General features: G+C 44.3%; 1 protein-coding gene across 1 annotated transcript; it reads left to right on the top strand.

Annotated features, from left to right (window-relative positions):
- Positions 1 to 206: 206 nt before the first annotated feature.
- Cd164 (CD164 molecule) lies at positions 207 to 11,120 on the top strand. The gene is made up of 6 exons (XM_059272493.1): positions 207 to 461; positions 2,696 to 2,782; positions 4,249 to 4,320; positions 5,360 to 5,395; positions 9,403 to 9,459; positions 10,738 to 11,120. Exons 1-6 carry the CDS (start codon positions 302 to 304, stop codon positions 10,902 to 10,904), a joined length of 579 nt encoding a protein of 192 aa, XP_059128476.1. The 5' UTR covers positions 207 to 301; the 3' UTR covers positions 10,905 to 11,120.
- The last annotated feature ends 8,486 nt before the right edge of the window (positions 11,121 to 19,606 follow it).

Genomic DNA, 19,606 nt, shown 5'->3' with positions numbered 1-19,606 from the left:
AAAGGCCGCTCGCGGCGCACGGGCTGCGGTCCCACAAAAGCAAGGTGGAGGCGGTCTCCTCCGGCCGCCGCTCCCCCCTCCTGCGGGCTTCCTGGTGGTCCCGTCCGCCCCGCCCCTCCCTCTCGGCCCCGCCCCTCCCGGCCCCGCCCGCCCCGCCCCGCCCCCCGCCGGGCTGCTCACGTGACCGCCGCGCGCTCCCGCGGGGCGGGCTTCTCGGGGGCGGCGCCGCAGGGGACGCAGGGCCGGCCGCCGCTGGGTTCGCCGCCGCAGCTTTCTCCGGGACGCCTGGGCTGAGGACACGATGTCGGGTGTCTCCCGCCGACTGCTCTGGGCCGCCACCTGCCTGGCCGCGCTCTGCGTGGCGGCGGCGCAGCATCAGAACAGCAGCGCCCCTCCCAACGTGACCGAGATCGTCACCAGCAAGCCGGTGCCGACGACGCTCACGCCCACCACGCCGCCAGGTGGGCGCCCGCCACACGGGCCGACCCGGGGATTCGGGGGGGGGGGGGTTGTACCCCGTGCAACATGGCCGCCCGGCCCGAGTGCCGCGGCTCGGGTGCCGAGGCTCCGGGCGAGCTAGGCCGCGGGGCTGATCCCGCGCCCCGAGCGCTGCCCGCAGAGGCGCCATCCCCAGGCGCCTGGGAACGCCGCGCCGCAGCTCGGGACGGCGACGTGGCTGGCTTCCGCGGTGGCACTTAGGCGACGCGCCCCAAAGTCGGCGGGGAGCGCAGACTTGGGGCTCCCGGGCCAGGCTCTCGTCCCCGCAGGGCTGTCCTCCCCTCCAGGCTTCTCCGGAAGTTGAAAGTAGGGGCCCGAGGTGGGGGAGACACTTAAAGATGAACTGGTCGCCGTCGCCGTCGCCGCCGCCACCCCTCGCCCCCGACTCGGCTCTTAAGAAATCCAGCCTCCTGTAACTTCGCACTGACTTGGCCGAGCCGCGTGAGCCGCCCCCGAGATTTGAGTGTGTAAGGGAAGTACCGGCGCATGTGGCGGGCGCTTCGAGGCTGGAGGTGAAACCCAGGGCGATATTAAAAAAAAAGGGCAAGATAAACTGCTCTCCCGGCGCCCTGTGTTTTGAGGGTTGTGGAGTTAGGTCGGCCGACTTCTCAGATACCCGATCGGAGAACGTGTCTTTTGTTAAACTCTAGGCTTATTCAAATTGACATAGGCCGTGACCACGCAAATGAGACGGAGAAGATAAATTTGAAGTAATGAGGTGAAAAGGCACGAAATGTTTAGATTGGTGGTTTTACTTAATTTAGGTAAGAAGTAACTGCGCTACTCAGCTGAAGGATTGCTTAAGTGTAAAGACTTGACATTGGCCTTTTTTTTGGTGCTTATGTTCTAGTACCTTCTCTAGTTTCAGTATTTTATAAGATGTAATACGAATAAAATTGCATGGAATATCCGATTTCTTGTTAGACTCTGAAAGATGCTAGGGTAAGTTCAAATATTTTTAAATGAACAAAGTAAATTTCAGAACGATTCTGGGAATTTCTATCACAGTTAAGATGATAAAGCAAAAAAAAAAAAAAATTGCCTTCTACATATTTGACAATTTCCTCCCAGAATTGTAATGTGTGGGTTTTTTATTTTGTTTTTAAGAGAAGCCTGGGAATACCAAGTTAATTGCCTTTGTATAATTGAAATACCCGGGGAGGACTTAATTTGTATTTTCTGGAAATTATGGGATAAGCTGCAGTGTGGGAAGTAGCATTCCCATGCTATACCCATCATCAGGCATACAAGATCGTGACTGTAGTATGTCATAAGAACGTGTGCTCTGTGAATGCCCTTATCCTCCAGACATATCCCTGTTTCCAGTGAATGTAACTGTTGGACGCAGCGATTCTGCAGAAGTTTTTGCTGAGGCAAGATGAAAGCGGAGGAGGATGTTGTAGGCATCAGTTCTAGAAATGAAGTTAGCCCCAAAGAATTGCAGTTGGCCATTTGAGTTCTTGTTTTTGGACTGTTTGGTTTAGAGCAGTGGTCCTACCCTTCCTAATGCTGTGACCCTTTAATACAATTCCTCATGTTGTGGTGACCCCCAGCCACAAAATTATTTTCATTGCTGCTTCATAACTGTAATTTTGCTTCTGTTATGAGTCTATGTGATATGCAGATGGTCTTAGGAGACCTCTGTGAAAATGTCGGTGGACTCCTCCTTCCTGAAGGTCGAGACCCACAGAACCATGTTTTAGAGTGTTGACCAATACCTTGCTGACTTGTTAAATTATACATCTCTATACACGGACGGACAGACAGACACATACATACACACAAATGTGTCCCCTTAAGATGCATCTTCCGATTGTGGAGAACCCTGTGGAAAGTGAATCATTGCTGAAGACTGACTGGGAAATTAACTTGATTTCATAATAACACCATCAGAATTGAATTTCTAAATCTGTACTCTTTATTACTTGTTATTTTCCCTGGTGTTTGGAGGCAGTGATTTCTCTGTGTTGGTGTTAAAATAGTGTTTCCCCTGTTTTGTCTTGAGAATCCCTGAATGTCTGGGTATCTTTCAGTACTTGCTGTGCCTAGGGTTGAAATTTCTTAATAAATCAGTTTATAAATATATAATTTCAGGGAATTACTAGTTGTGAAAACTAAATCTAATGTTTACTGTCCAAAAAAGATGTAGAACAAACTAAATGAAATATCAATTCATTGATTTCCTAATTTCCCCCAGAAACCTGTGAGAGCCGCAACAGCTGTGTTTCCTGTGTTAATACCACCATTAATAATACTACCTGCTTTTGGATAGATTGCCAAGAAGGTAAGACACTTTGGAGTCACAAACCCTACTGTGTATTCTTGACTATTTGAAAATCCTGTGGAGTATTTAAAACAGTGTGTAGTAGTTATTTTCCAGATCCAATACTTCCGTAAAGTACTAGTTGCTTAACATTTCCCTTAGAGTTCTTAAACTTGACTGTTCAGATTCAGTAGCTTTTAAAGGAGAGAGTTTAGATCTTCAGAAGGATTAAAGTGTGCTAACTGGACAAGCTGTGTGTTTTCCTTTGGAAGTGGAGTCGTTTGTCTTGGGAGATAAACTGTAGAGAGACCTTGTGGGACGTTGTTGACAGCTTAGATATGAAGGCGGGATAAGAAGGGAGAGCTGGCCCCTGTGCTTATGAGGGGAAGTTCATCAACTTAGCAAACAGTTGAAAGCTGGGAGCTAGATGGAAGTCTGTTGAAGTGTAAGATTTTTCTTAGAATTATAATTTTACAATGTAGAATACTCTGGTTTTTTGTTTTTTTTGTTTTTTTTTTTTTTTGGTTTTTCGAGACAGGGTTTCTCTGTGTAGCTTTGCGCCTTTCCTGGAACTCACTTGGTAGCCCAGGCTGGCCTCGAACTCACAGAGATCCGCCTGGCTCTGCCTCCCGAGTGCTGGGATTAAAGGCGTGCGCCACCACTGCCCGGCTTACTCTGTTTTCTTAAGGTAAGGTGCATGCAGCTTTCCCTGTCAGCAAAACAATCTAATAAAGAACTTTTTTTATTTTTATTTGCTAGGTTTTTTTTTTTTAAATACATCCCTGGAGGTACAGAACCCATAGTTTTGTTTGTTTGTTTGTTTTTTCCAGTAAAAGTGGAGTTCTGTGTTAAGTTTCTTTATTCAGTGAGTATAGTTCTATGTGGCACACGAAGTTCAGAACACTCTTTGAACTTTGGGAGTTAACTTTGTGGTGCAAAGATGCTAAGTGGGACTTGAGAGTGGATCCTGTCCCGGAGGATCAGTCTGTAGGAAGTGTGGAGGTGTGGAGGTGTGGAGGTTACATCCTCTGCTTTAAGATTTGGTGTTGAAGGCTCTCCAGGTCTGCCTATTCGGGAGAGCTGTTGGAAAGTGTGGCCAGCTAGAGCAGAAAGACGCAGAGCACAGACGTTGCTGCTTCTGTGGACCTCTCCTCACTGCGTCATCGTCCGTTGAAGGAACTTGACCACATCTCCTTCCGAGTCCTTAGGCTCTCGTGAATTCTGCTTATCTGTTCAGTATACTCAAGTAGCTTTTTAGATCCGTCTCTAAGGCAGTGGGGAAGGATTGCAGTTTTTATTGCCCTCAGCTTGAGAACTTAAGAGCCCTCTCCCAGAGCCCTGGGGTCCCAGTCACGGGTGTAGACCAGCCACATTTGGCTTGGCTTCTTTTTGTTTTTGTTGTAGTAGTGTTCTAGAGCTTAGTAGCAAAGCCAGAGATGGAATGTAAGTGGGTAATTGCCTTTCGTCTCTCTCTCCTTCTCTTGTAGCAAATAAGACCTATTGTTCGAGTGTACTCGTAAGTAACTGTAGCCTGGTGAACAGTACTGCCTCCTGTTCTGGTAAGTCTTCAGTCAGCAGCGCGCAGTGCTGACCACATGGGCTGGACGAGATCACTGCTACACTCTGTGCTAATATTTAGAAGAGTGATAGTTAAATCTGGGTCCCATGATTCAGCTAGAAGCCTTTCATTTCCTGCGCTAATGTTTCGTTCCTCCCTTTAATGTTACAACTAAGTAAACGTCTGTATTCATCTTTTGTGTTTGAGAAGTTGGGTTACTCTTTGGCTTTTACTCTTTACCCTAGAAAGTCCTAGTTGGGACAGCTGGTCCTCCCCACCCTCCACCCTTCTCTTCCTCTCCATCCTTGGGTTGCGCATTCAGGCTTTGAACTGTTTATCTCAGTGTGAACTCCACATCCTCCTGCCTCTGCTTCCCAAGTTCTGGGATTACAGGAGTGGGCCACGTGCCCAGCTAGCGAACGGTTGTCTTTGCTGATGTTACTGTAAATTAATGGGGAAATCAAATTCCAACTTGGCATGTAGATAACGGAATAAAGTACTTTTGTAGAAAGTATCTAACCATCGATGACTACTCTTAACTATTTAATTTTGATAGGACTTTGTCCATCCCCCATCCCACTGTGAACTTGACGGGTTCCGTTAGTGTTGGGTTAATTTTATCCTATGTGGGATGGATGATATGGTTAAGTCATACACAAACAAGGAACTCAGCCTTTCTCAAAAGTAGTTTAAACCTTACTGTGTAATGTTGTAGCCATCACGTTGATTTTTTCCCCTGCCCACAAGAAGGAAAAGAGAATACGTAAGGCCTGTATCTGCCTTGTAGACATTTGTTATAAGCTGTGTGTGGCTAATTAATTGGGAGAAAGGCTAAGAAATGTCTTAGGGGGAAGTGAGATGCCACTGAAAATTGATGGTTTCAGTTCTAAAGAAGGGGAAACTAGTGTTGGGTGTGAGTAACGGTTTCTTCCAGGTGTGATGTTTCTGTTGTAAAACTGCCATGATAACATTCCCAGATTGGGAAGCTGTTGCTACAAGCTTCCATTAGACAACTGTAATGTGTCTCTTTTTCTCAATAGTGCCTACTGCCACTCCAGTGCCAACCAACTCTACAGGTAATGCAAGAAAACTTTCTCTTCCTTGTTCTCTGGGGACTTTGCAGCCCTGTTGATACCTTACTAGCTAAGAAATGGTGGTGTAGATTTAAAGAGCAGGAAAGACTTACTTAGTTATGGACCACAGCAGTGGTGTAGGCAGTGGTCCCCTTTGAGACGGGCATATAACTCGGGAGTATTTTGTTTGGAGTGACTCCCAGTAAGTTTATTTAGTTGGTACGTTGAGCCCTTGGACTCGATGTGGGTGTCCTATAAATCTCAGAAAACACAGAAGCACACGGGGAATTACAGTTCTCATTATTAGGCAGTATGCCAGGATGTTTTCAGAAGTTAATTTCCTCGAGTCTTTTCTCTGTGTATAACTAAGTGTGCTTTTTATGGAAAAGGATCATAGTTAGCTGTTTGCGTTGTTTTTTCCCTCTTCCTGTAAGCTGGTGGTATTCTTCACTCCTTATCCCTGCAGTTGGAGACTTTGTTCATCTCACTGCTACAGTGAGAACCGTAAGGGAGTGGTCCAGGACAGGTGCTAGGCCAGGTGATGAGAGGGTGTGGACAGAAATTAGCCCCAGTTTTGTTACTGTCAGAAAGATGAGTAAAGTTGGGAGCATTGTATGTTGGGAATTTGTAGGTAGGTGTGTTTCATGAGACAGAGACAGGACAGCCTGTGGGAGATAGTGACTGACACAACCCTGGGAAGTTGGGGAAACAGGCCAGATGAAGTGGGTGGTCCACACCCGGAGGGGAAGGGAGGTACAGTGAGATGGTAAGTGTCTTTTATACTAGGTGACAGTAGGGTACAGTGAGCTGGAAGTGTCTTATACTAGGTGACAATAGGGTACAGTGGGATGGTAAGTATCTTATACTAGGTGACAGTAGGGTACAGTGAGATGGAAGTATCTTATACTAGGTGACAGTAGTGTACAGTGAGATGGAAATGTCTTATACTAGGTGACAGTAGGGTACAGTGAGATGGAAGTGTCTTATACTAGGTGACAGTAGGGTACAGTGAGATGGAAGTGTCTTATACTAGGTGACAGTAGGGTACAGTGAGATGGAAGTGTCTTATACTAGGTGACAGGGTACAGTGACATGGAAGTGTCTTATACTAGGTGACAATAGGGTACAGTGGGATGGAAGTGTCTTATACTGAGTGATAGTAGGGTACAGTGAGATGGAAGTGTCTTATACTAGGTGACAGTAGGGTACAGAGAGATGGAAGTGTCTTATACTAGGTGACAGTAAGCTTGACAGTAAACTCGACAAATCCAGCAGCTCCTCTGTGTGCATTGCTTCTGAGACTTAGATGCTATCTCAACGTGGAGCTCCTCCCTCATAGGACCAGGCTTGTATTTTAGTAAAATGTATTGTTAGGCCTGTGCAGGGTAAAAGACCAAAGTGAACTTGAAATCAGCTACAGTGGAAATGTTCATGCTGCAGAAACCTGCAGGTACTACCAAGTTTATCTTAGTGGACTGTTAGTGCTCAGCTTCTAACTTGTTAGAGACGATTGCCCGAGAAGATGGTGAACCTGGGCTATGGACAGACAGAAGACATTCCCTAGACCCACTGTGGGCTTGGTTTAATCGTCTTCACCATTCTTGATGTATTTTCCACTTGCTCACTTGACGTTGTGTCTTGTTTATTGAGTGGCCTTTCCTCAGTGCAGATAGTATCATTAACAGTAGAGTGACCAGATTATGTCAGAGGAAGTGGGAAATGTAGGTGGGTGAGTGGGAGACAAAAGGGTTAAGTATTTAGTACAGTTTTAGGTTGTTACTAGAAGTGATGTTATCCTGGGTGGTGATGTCCTTGCTGCTGATTACCAATAGTTTATTATAATTTAGGAATTTTGTTTAATGAAAAGGACATATAGGTCAAGAGGTATCTTCACTAAAATCGTGCCTTATTTTGAATTAACTTGTACCATTCTTTAAGAGTGGATAATGAAAACCAAGTAGCAAATCTGTAGATTTTTTTTTTTTTTTTTTTTTTTTGAGACTGGGTTTCTCCAGGCTGTCCTGGAACGAACTTTGTAGAGCAGGCTGGCCTCAAACACACAGAGATCTACCTGCCTCTCCCTCCCGAGTGCTGGAATTAAAGGCGTGTGCCACCACCACCCGACTAAAACTAATACCTTAAGATTGAAAAGAAGTTAATACATATTTAATCTGTAAAGTTCATGTTGTCGTATCTCAGTTGTTGTGTGGCTACACAGGAGGTATGTGTTGTGGGACTTTCTTTGGACCACCAGCTCCCAAATAATGACACAAAGACTTCTTATTAATTATGAAAGCTTGGCCTCAGCTTAAGCTTGTCCCAACTAGCTCTTATAACTTAAATTAACCCATTTAAATTAATGTACATTCTGCCATGTGTCTCATTACCTCTGATCAATACCATGCATCCCATTTCCTCCATATCTGGCTGGCAAATATCGCCTCTCTGCTTCCCAGAGTTTCTATCTCTTCCTGGAAATCCGGCCTATCCTCTCCTGCTTAGCTATTGGCCAATCAGCTCTTTATTAAGCCAATCAGAAGGTGCCTTAGCAGAGACACATCTTCATGGCGTACAAAAAAATTGCCCCATAATAGGTGTATTTAAACTACAAAAGGAAATAAGTCTTAGAATAATCCTGCCTTCTGATGTAGGAATTGTGTCTGTTATTTCTCTTTAAGATACATGAGACAAGAAAGGGAGGCAAGTTGTCCTCGGCATTCAGGGGTGTGTGTGTGTGTGTGTGTGTGTGTGTGTGTGTGTGTGTGTGTGTATACAAATTGCTTAGTCCATTTAGTGTTTCTTGCATGTATGTGATTTCAGGACTGGCCAGTTAGTATTGGATAACCAATTAGGAAGATAACTAGAGGGCTTAGTCCTGGGGAAAAGAGAGATGGGGTGGGCCATATGGAGTAGAGATCAGAGGACAGCTTTGGAGTCAGTTTCTCCTTCCTCCGTTACCTGGGTTCTGGGGAGTGAAGTCTGGTCAACAGGCTTGTGTAGCAAGTGCTTCTTTTCCTGGCTGGTTGGGCTGTCCTGATCACTGTCCTTCATGTCAGTCTTAATAGACGTTGTACACAGTCCTGTGAGAATGAGAATCAGCTTCTTAGGATGCTGTTGACTTTGGGGAGTCCTGACCTGTATGCCTTTACTCTGGTGATAGTCGTCTTAAAGCCCAGTGTCGGTGTGTAATTACTGTTGAAGCACAGAACTTTGTTTTAACTTTGTATTAGAACTTGGGGGCTGGCAAGATGGCTCAGGAGATAAAGGCACTTGCTACCAGGCCTGGTGACCTGAGTTGTTCTCTGAGACAGGCATAGCAGAAGAGGAAACCAGCTCCTAGGGGTTGACTTCCACACTTGGGCCATGGCATCTGTGTCCCCATCCATACCTACACAGATGCAGTTCCTACTGTCATTTTTCAAAGTTGGTTCATTTATTTTTTTATTATTTTTGAGACAGTGTCTCACTGGATAGCCTCTAGAACTGTTACAAGAATTCTTTGAGATAACACTCAGCAGTAGACAATGTTCATAGTTCCATAGTCAGAGGTCATTTTATGTTTCCATAGCACCTTAGCCTCATACAGAGTGGGAGGTGGACTGTATCATCCAAATGCTGGTAAATGAGATTTCATTGGAGCCCAGCCGTGCTTGCTCATTTCCTGCATGGTACATACAGTATACTCAATTGTGTGTTTCAGTTATATACACTAATTCGTCATAGGAGCAAGATTGTTCATAAAAGAACGAAACCTGTAACTCTCTTCCCTAAATATACTTTGTCTAGATATGTGTGTCTTACAGATATACATGTTTACATAGATCTTGTCGTAAAAACAAGTTTATGCCGGCCAAATATGTCAGAATATATGTAAATGCTTGCATTGGGTCATTAACTAAATGTGGCTTCTGTTCTTTAAAAAATTAAAACTGTTGTTTTAAAAACTACATGTTGGGTAATTGGGAAGTTAGAAATTTAAAGTTTCTAAATACATTTTGTTTTCATTCCAGCTAAACCCACAACTCGACCTTCCTCTCCTACACCCGCTCCCTCAGTTGTCACATCAGGTAATTGGGGCTTTATCAACTACCAGTGACTGCAGCCAAGGTCCAGTTTTATTCATGGCTAACTGGGTTGGCTCCTAACGCTCTGCCGAGGGTCCTTTTCTAGTCTTGATGGGCTCGCATTTGGCTGGCCCTTTAGGTTTGGGAAGTGTTTTCTCGAAGACCTTTCTGTAAGCTTTAGATGCAAAATCAGATTTGGGGCTACAAGTTCCTTACAAGGTGTGATACCATCACGGTTTTGGTGATACCATCAAGGTCAGATTACTGTTTTTAGTTAGACAAGTCTGAAAAGCCAAGATCTGCACTTCCCTATTTTTAAATGGTGTTCATTTCCTTAGACTGGCTTGGGCCTGAGGGCTCTTCCTACCGTGTGACTGCTGTGGCTCCCTGTTTTTACACACACACGCACGCACGCACGCACGCACGCATGCACGCATGCACACACAAACTCACACTATAGAAAACACTAGGAGTGAAGTTGTTTTCATTTAAATTTTCAGTGCCTACAGCTTGACTCTGCTAGCTGCGCTCCTCTCGGGGCTGATGCTGAGTTGGCCAGCTCACCGGGGCCTGCAGCTGATGCGCTCCCCAGGAGTACACTTTACTTAGAGGAGGCTACATAGTCGTAGCCTTTTTGTTTCCTCTTGAAACATTGACTCCCTGAGTAATTCTATATTTCTTCTGACTTGCTCTTACTTTTTCATAATACAGAATTAACTGACAGTACTTTTAGATCCTTAATGAGTATTTTGTTTGTAGAAATTTTAGTTTTCAAATTTGTTTTCCTTATGGCTTTGTAATGCTTTCTCGTAATGCAAATTAACTAGCAGAGTATATTTCCAACTATTTGCTATTATTATAGATTGTTAGTTAATTGTATTAACTTGAAAAATAGCAGCTGAATTTTTATATACCTCATCTAGGTAGTAAAACCGAAAAGTTTTAACAAATTTTTACTTTAGCAGTTAACCAAAATAGATTAACAAAGTTATTGCATGTTTTAGAAGCACTTAAGAAATTGTAAGGGTACAGTTTATATGCCAGAGAAGCTCTTACCTGTTTTTATATTTGGAACCTTCTAGCAGTATTGCTCATATACTATCCTGGACAAAGTTTAAAAAACGGGATTTTTCCTTAAATGAGGACAAATTTTAGTTCTGAAAACCTGACTCTAGAAGACCTTCTTTATAGAACTTAACTCAGGGCAAACTGGATGCCCCGGTGGGTCTGGAAATTATAAATACCACGACACTTACTGAGGATTCTTTATTGTCATTGCAGGTGCACCCAATACCACCCTGACCCCAACCTCACAGCCGGAGCGCAAGTCTACCTTCGACGCAGCCAGCTTCATTGGAGGAATTGTCCTTGTGTTGGGCCTGCAGGCTGTCATTTTCTTCCTCTATAAATTCTGCAAATCTAAAGAACGAAATTACCACACCCTGTAAACAGACCCATTGAAATGAATGCGGACTGGCAGTTAATGTGTAACTCACTGAAACCAAAATACTATCTTTCATCAAGTCCCACATGGAAGTCACTGTTCCAGGACCTTCATATTTCCAAAGGATGCATACAGAATATTATGGAGCATCGATAGTCCTTGAAGAAAAACCAGTTAAACCATTTTGCTCAACAGGAATATTTAAAATATTCTGCATGAATCCGTGTGGCTGTCTTTTGTTTAAAGTGGCTGCTGCTGTGGGATTATGTTTTTTCCTTTGATATATATGCCAAATGTAACTTTCTGTAAGTTATGGAAAGTGGTATCCTGTGTGGCAACCTCTGACTGGCAGTTTAAATGTGGTCATTTAAAAACCTAAAGTCTGTATTATTTTCATCCTAAGGTGTGACTTAGTGGCCAGAATTGAGAAGAGTGCCAAATGGGCACCAGGCAGGTAGACTGAGGGCTTCCCTTCAAAGGTAGACTAGATTCGCCTGGTACTAAAGCACCTTAGAGTGTTGTGCTTGATGAGGTGCATTTTATACATTAGAACTAGGATGCCGTGCAGGGAATCCCATTCCAGATTTAGAGGAAGGAAAGATGCAAACCGTTCGTGTGTAACAGGTTCTGTCCGTCCTCCTAAAGCACCCTATTAAGAAAACAGAACAGTGCCTTAAGACAGACCGAGACGGCAGCAGCACACAAGTGTGTTCACGTTGGGGGAGGTCAAGCTTGGTCTGAGAATGTAACTGTTGATGTGAGCAGCAGTGAACCTGCTTGTAGGTAACATGCTGTTAATATTTAATTTAAACGTTGGCTTCTCCAGAGCTGAGAAATAGAAGCTAAAGAATAATTCTAAGCTGAAAGGCTTCCTGTTTCAAACCATCTAACATTTTTCATAGGGCTGGGTTGTTGAATAGACGTAAGACTGATTTGATTATCTTTCCCTCTGTACACAGAGTATCCAAATATTACTGTACCTTAAGGATTCCTATCAGGTTTTCCTGAAAAGTAGTTTTTACAGGAGGCAAGGAGGAGGAAGTAGTTTTAGAATCATTTTCTAGTTCTTACATGAGACAATCACTTGGTTTTCTAACAGATGTGACCTGTGTAACTTAAAGCCCTGGGTGTGGGAGGAGGTTGCAGGAGATTTCTAATGCTGACGCCCCGCTGACTAGGCTGGCCTCTTTCCTTGGCCTTGGCTCCTTCCTCCTCGGTTTCAGTTCCCGTGAGCTGTGATCATGCAGACCTTGATTCCTGTAGCTTTAGGGAAAGCACTCATTTGTTTAGTTTTAGAGTTCCTGCTCCCCTGCCTCTGACACACGGCCCGGTTCCGAGGCTCTAATTGGACATGGGCTTTTGGTTGCCTATGTCATTGAAGCTGGTGTGGTAGCTTCGTTAGAGTGCAGAATGGAGCGCTGGTTCCCGTGGGTTAGAGTGGGAAGGACAGATGGCTTTAGTTCCTTTCCTAAAGCCAAGCTCCCTGTGCTCTTCAAATGAAGTTTCTGTTTCTCGGTCACTTGCTGGTACAGCTGCAGTTCGTTTTACTTGCACATCTGTACATACTCCTAATGTTTTCAAGTGCCTTACTTGTTTCAGAATCTCTGGCTTCAAAGGTTTTTGGGGAAAGCTAGGTTTACCTCACCGTTTTCTTTTCATTATACTATTCTAGGTACCTCACAAAATTCGTTACAGTGTCGTGGCTGTTAGTTTTAAGTAAGTGCAAAAGTTCTTTTAAAACACCCAGACTTTCCATTCCTTCCAAGGTGGCAGAAGTAGTGTGATTGTCGTTTACCTCGATGTGACTTCCTACCCCCGCCGATAAATGTCAGCACATGTAGCAGTCGTGTGAGAATGTAACTTGATCGGAGGCTCCTGTAGTTTTGAGCCCCTGCTCTAACATGGTAGGAGGTTAGTGACATGTTCTTGCAAGTCTGCATCAGCTCTTACTACACAGTCCACAGCTGCTCTCACTCTTTCCCGTCTGTTTAGCAAGCTAGTATTTTGAGCCATTCATGATTTTTGGGTTTTTTTTTAATCTAGAAGGTCTATAGAAACCCTTTCAGAGGTTTCATCTGATTTGTCCTGAAGATGGAGTTCTATTCGATCCTTATTTTACCTTTCCTATTCTCGCTGCACAAGCAGACACTGCTGTACTTAGACATTTCTGTTTGAGTTCATTAAAACCCACAAAACTAATCTGTATGTGTACCAAACTGATTTAAAATAAATACATGTTTACTGAATTAGTCTCTGTATTGGTCAAAAGTGTCGCGTTTTGATTATAAAATTTAACACTATTTTTTTTTAAAAACACTATGTATTTGCCTTACCTGTCCATTTGAGGCTGGGTTGCCTCCTGTTTCTTAGTAGATGGTAACTAAAGGGTCTGAGTCAGTCAGTAGAGAACAGAACCTTAGCAGTGATAGCTGGACAGAGGACAGAAGGGACACACCCCAAGCTCACCTTAACCAAGAGTGGATGAGAGAGTAGGTGAGAGGACATGTTCTGTGGAGTCAGTTCTCCTTTCCCTGTCTGGTTTCAGGGACTGAGCCCTCCTGCTAGCCACATCCTGCCCTGCCTGCCCTTCAGAGCCTTTGTGAAAGGACACTCGGCTTGTGTTTAGAGTGTCAAGCCATATGCAGTCCGGTTCTGTTGGATCATGTGCAAAAGCGTCTGTATTTGATCACTTACATTACACTGAGGTTATTCACTACTCCCTTGCAAGGCTGGATAGAAGGATAGATTGAATAATTTGCCTTAGAAATGAGGCCTTCAGTTCCATGTTAGCCTTATCATTTGGTAATACATAAAACTTTATAGCTTCCCTTCCTAAAACCCTGAGATTAATAATAGAGAGTGAAGTAGGTTTTGTGTGTTTTCTCATTGCCTGTGCTCATTATAGATAGCCCTTGGGGGCTGGGTTTTTAAAGGGTGTGTATTAGCACTTTTAAATTTAGTAATGTTGGAGTTTTTGTTATTGTAGCTGTTGGTAAATCCACCTTTTATGTATCTTGCCTCTTAATTTGTATTTTGTTTTCCTAATACAAATGCAAAAACCATCGTATTCATTATAGATGATGGGTAGTCATTTACTTTGCTTTTTTAGGAAATTTGAATATGGAACCCAAGGTTGCTTTTTTTTTGCCATACATATTTATGAATGTTTGATCCATTGTCTTTTCACGTGAAAAGGATATCATAGGACAGGATGACAAGTCTGTTGGCATCGTTTGTTCTGTACATGTTTGCCTCTGCTGCTGGGTGTGAGCAAATGGACGGTTGGGGGCTGCTACAGTTTTCCTTGTTGCTTGTGTGTGGAGATCTGTTGAGCTGTTTGGGTCTGCGTTTTCATCATTGGAAGATGTCCAACCTTTGGTGGGGTCCACACCCTCTGCCTTGATGAAGACTAGTTGTTTGGTTTTGGTTTTGGTTTTTGGTTTTTTTTTTTTTTTTTTTTTTTGGTTTTTCGACACAGGGTTTCTCTGTGTAGCTTTGTGCCTTTCCTGGATCTCGCTCTGTAGACCAGGCTGGCCTCGAACTCACAAAGATCTGCCTGTCTCTGCCTCCCGAGTGCTGGGATTAAAGGCGTGTGCCACCACCGCCCGGCTGAAGACTCTAGTTTTATAGAGGTTGCTAGAAATGGATCCACAGCCCATTGTGTTCCATACTAGAATAATTAAAATTGCCCCTTTAAGTTCCATAGCATTTTCTGGTGTGAATGTGATATGTGTGTGTGTGTTTCTCTACATAGTAAGTTGTTTTTATAGTTGTGTGGGGTTTTAATTAGAGTAATTTTTTAACGTCTACATAGCATTGCTAATGCCAACATCTGGGTCACTTTCCGTTGACTTTTCTGCCCACACTGTGGGTTGTGGTTTCAGGTTTGGATGCATGCTTAATAAATTTTTATTGGATGCCAGATGTAAGTTGGGAGGTTCAGGATGTTTTTGTGTTCCTATTTTTATAATTGTTCTTCCGAAGCATGTTTGGTATCACTTCAGCTCCCTCTGGTCCGCCACCATGGGAGCCTCAGAAGCTTGCTTTATCTCTGCCTCTGCACCTTGCAGGTCCCCTGCTTTCTACATGGGCTCCCCAGAAATTAAGGACAGGAGGCTGGCCCTTGTTTTGTCCACTACCTGATGTATGCAAACACCACAACTGTCATCTTAAGTTTGGAGCCAGTTTGAGTGACCATGGCCTGGAAACACAGATTTAGCTTACCCCAAATTCCGTGATCCAATGTGGAAGTGGTTTTAAGAAGTTTTATGGAACAAAGAAGTTCATAATCAAGGGAAGTTTAAAACTCAGCAGTGGCTCCATCAGAGAGGTGGTCACAGTGAGATGGGGACGTTTTTCCATGGGCCCGAGATGCTATGTGATGACATTCTTAGCTTTGGGGTTGGTGGAAGCCAGTGGTCTGCTAAGTTAACAGATACCAAAAGGTTATTCTTAGCTTTAGGGTTGGTGGAAGCCAGTGGTCTGCTAAGTTAACAGATACCGAAAGGTTATTAGTCACAGGATTTTCCAACACGGGTGGGCTCAGAGTGGCTCTTCCAGAGGATTAGAGCTAGGCCAAGACAGGTAATTAGCCTCCGGACCTGCACCATTCCAGTCTCCACAGTGCTCAGTCTCTACAGACACAGCTTCTCTAAGAGTTCTCTGAAAACCACTCTTTCATATGTTTTGGCCACTTTCTTAGGTTGTATGTGTGTGTGTGTGTGTGTGTGTGTGTGTGTGTGTGTGTGTCTGTATGTCTGTGTGTGACAGAGAGAGAGAGAGAGAGAGAGAGAGAGAGAGAGAGAGAGAGAGAGAGAGAGAGAGAGAGAATAGATATAGTCTCACTTGGTTTTGATAACAGCAAAAGTTCAAGAGAGAGAGAGCCCCATGTTCTCTCCTCTGACTACTTAGGAGGTAGAGGTAGATCAGGAGTTCAAGCCAGCCTCTGTACAGTGACTTGAATAGCCTGGACTCATCAGATCCTGTCTCAAGAGAGAGAATTCTTATGTTTTAACTTTCACCTATTCAAGTAATACAGAAATGCATGTGTATTGATTTTTTTTATTGCTGTGAACAACTGACAGAAGCAACTTGTAGGGATGGTAGGAAGGTGTGGCAGCGGGAACTGTCTAGTTATCTGGTAGATCACACCTTGGGATGGTAGGAAGGTGTGGCAGCTGGGAACTGTCTAGTTATCTGGTAGATCACACCTTGGGATGGTAGCAAGGTGTGGTGCTGGGAACTGTCTAGTTATCTGGTAGATCACACCTTGGGATGGTAGGAAGGTGTGGCAGTGGGAACTGTCTAGTTATCAGTAGATCACACCTTGGGATGGTAGGAAGGTGTGGCAGCGGGAACTATCTAGTTATCCAATCAGAAAGCAGAAAAGGGAATACAGAAACACATTAGATTTTCTTCCTTTTGGGGGTGGTAGAAAGGTGGCAGGTTTGAGACAGGATCTCACTTCATAGCTCTGGCATGAAACTCAGACTCCTGAGCACTGGGATTACATGACGGTGGTGTACACTGCCGTTCCTGGCTCATGCTGCCTTTTCAAACTTAAGTGGGTCTTCCCTCCTTAATCTCTTTGGAACTTCTGTATGTCTCTTAGGTAATTCTAAAGTCCAGTCAGGTTGACAGAAAGTTAACGGTCACAAACTACTTGTCAATAAACCATTACATCCCACCCTTGGCCCTCCCTCATAAGCTCATGGGTATCCCATAGAGTAAGATGAATGCAGTCCAACCTCAAATGTCCTATGGTCTTAACAGTATGAATACTCTCTTTAATAAAGTCTGTTCTCAGACTCTTTGATGAGCCCTGTAAAATCAAAACCTGACACATACTTCTAATACACACTGGCACAGTAAACACTCACATCCCAAATGGGAGGAATAGGAGGATAGCAAGGATAGACTTGACCAAAGCAAGACAAACTCGGCAGGGAAAGACTGCAGCTCCATGCTCAGTGTCTGGAGCTGCTGATGACATCTGGGCTCCAGTGGGCTTGAGTAGCTCTGCTTCCAATCTGGCAACTGCAGTACATGTAGCCTCTTTCGGCCCATCCCCACTCCATCCTGTAGCTTTCTTTGGTGCATGTCTAGGCACCCTGTGCCATGAGGCTTCTTGGGTAGATGTGAACAAAGGCCTATTCACCCCAGACGGTGTTGATTATGTCGAAGTTCACCTTGGAGAAGCTGAATTGGGGGGTTATTTACAGGAGAATTGGTGATGGGTTAGAGGGTGACCATAGATGGCTCAAACACAGCTGCATCACCGAACAGCCAACTCCAACTTGGGTGCTGACTCACAAAAGCTGCCATCCTAGAGGCCTGTGTGATGTGCAGACAGCTGACAGGTTGGAGAGCCTCCCTTCTCCACAATACTACTTACAACCTTGGTGGGGGTCAGGTGATGTGTGTGAATCCTATAAGTTTCAGGAACTCAATGAGACTTAAGTTATTTCCTGTTTGCTGAGAGCCTCTCTTAACCTTTCCTAATGCTGCAACCCTTTAATACAATTTCTCATGTTGTGGTGACCCCCAACCTTTAAGATTATTTTCATTGCTACTTCATGACTGTAACTTTGCTACTATTATGAATTGTAAATATCTGATATTCAGAATATCTGCCATGCAACCCCTGTGAAAGGGTTGTTCGACTCCCAAAGGGGTCACAACACACAGGTTGAGAACCAATGCTCTAGTATAAAACAGATCAAGTTGGAACTTCTTGTGTCTTAGGGAGGCTCATTCCACCATGGAATGTTTTAAGTCAGAGGAAATTGCTGTATATCTCCAATATCACCAAGTCTTGTCCTCCTTAGCTTTAATTGTCATCTTGATACAACCTAGAGTCACTAAGAAGGGAGTCTCAATTGAGAAATTGCCCAGATCAGATTGGCCTGTAGGCATATCTGTGGGAGACTGTCTTAATTGATGTAGGAGGGCCCAGCCCACTGTGAGCAGCACCATTCCCTGGGCCGGTGGTTCTGGCTGTCTAAGAAAGCTAAATAAGCATGGACCTGTGAGAAAGTCAGCAAGCAATATTCCCGCGTGGTTTACACGTGAGGTTCATGCCTTGCCTTTTCTTCACGATGGGCTGTGACCCGAAAGTTGTAGGTCCAGTCCTCTCCTCCAAGTTGCTAGTTTTTTTATCACAGTAACAGGAAACTAAAACAGGTCTCTGTTGCAGCTTAAGCTTCATCTTTTTTTTTTTTTTTTTTTGGTTTTTCGAGACAGGGTTTCTCTGTGTAGTTTGGGTGCCTGTCCTGGAACTCATTCTGTAGCCCAGGCTGGCCTCGAACTCACAGAGATCCGCCTGTCTCTACCTCTGAGTGCTGGGATTAAAGGCGTGCGCCGCCACCGCCCGGCTTAAGCTTCATCTTAACAGCTTCACTCAACGGCTCCTTGGTCCCCATGCTGGTCATCTAGCCTTCGCAGGCATTGCCTGGCCTCAGCAGCTTCCTGGAACATTGGTGTGGGCTTTCGTGTACCACATCATTTGCATTTTGCTTGTCTTTAAAACCGTTGCCGTGGACAGTGCTGCTAAGCTCTGCACAAATTTGAGATATAGTCTGGCCTCTTTCTACTGCAGCTGTAAGGATCTCAACCTAGGTCACTCTCCGGCGGGGAACTCCTTCAACAACATGCTCATATCAAGTTCTCTCCTTTCAAATGAATTTGCGTTTTCACAAAATGGAGTCTTCATGGGAGGAGGGGGTCTTGCTTTTAGAGCTCCATTCCTGTTGTCCCAGTGCAGAACGCAAGATTTCTTTTATGGCACTAATCTCTTGAGTAATACAGCTGCTCTCTCTGTACCAAACTTAACTTGCATCTTGATATTTGGTCATACCCCTTTCCTTGGCAAACTATATATTTTTCATATTCTATTTGACAGTCTAGGTGTTAGGCTGTTTTGAAATTCCCACTGCTAAACAGCTGTAGTGATTTGTATAAGAATGTCCCTCATAGGCACATATATTTGAATGTTTAGTTAGCAGTTGGTGGACTGTTTAGGAAGGAGTAGGAGGTGTGGCCTTGTTGGAGAAGGAGTTATGTCACTGGGGGTGGGCATTAAGGTTTCAAAAGCTTACGTCAGGCCCAGCACACACACACACACACACACACACACACACACACACACACACACACACACTCCCCTGCCTGCTGCTTGTGAATCAAATGTAAGCTCTCAGCTACTGCTCCAGCACCACGCCTGCCTTCCTGCAGCCATGCTTCCCACACCATGATGGTCATGGACTCACCCTGAAACTGTAAGCAATCTCCAATTAAATGCTTTCTTTTATAAGTTGCCTTGGTCATGGTGTTTCTTCACAGCAAGTAGAACAAAAACTAAGACAATTACTTAGTCCATTACTTTTGAATTCAGCCTCATTGAATTATTCAGGACATAGGCAGAATGCCGTCTTATTCTATTCCAGAAGGATAATGAATGACTTCTAGCTCAGTTCCCAAAAGAGTCCTTGTTCCCCTCTGAAACTTCATGAGCCCAGGTGTTACTGTATGCATTTCCATCTATACTCTGGTTTTCCAATCCCCCACCAGAATTCACCCCTTAATCTGTGCTGACAGCCTTCTGGGCTTCTGTAGCCCACAGCTCCAAACTTCAACATTCCTCCCACAAAACAGTTGAAGGCCCAAGAATCACAGTCAGGTTTCTTAAAACAACAGTCCCACTTTGGG

The sequence above is a fragment of the Peromyscus eremicus genome, chromosome 8b (genome assembly GCF_949786415.1).
Source record: "Peromyscus eremicus chromosome 8b, PerEre_H2_v1, whole genome shotgun sequence".
NCBI lineage: Eukaryota > Metazoa > Chordata > Mammalia > Rodentia > Cricetidae > Peromyscus > Peromyscus eremicus.
The sequence above is the reverse complement of the archived record's forward strand: the minus strand, read 5'-3'. Positions and strand labels throughout refer to the sequence as shown.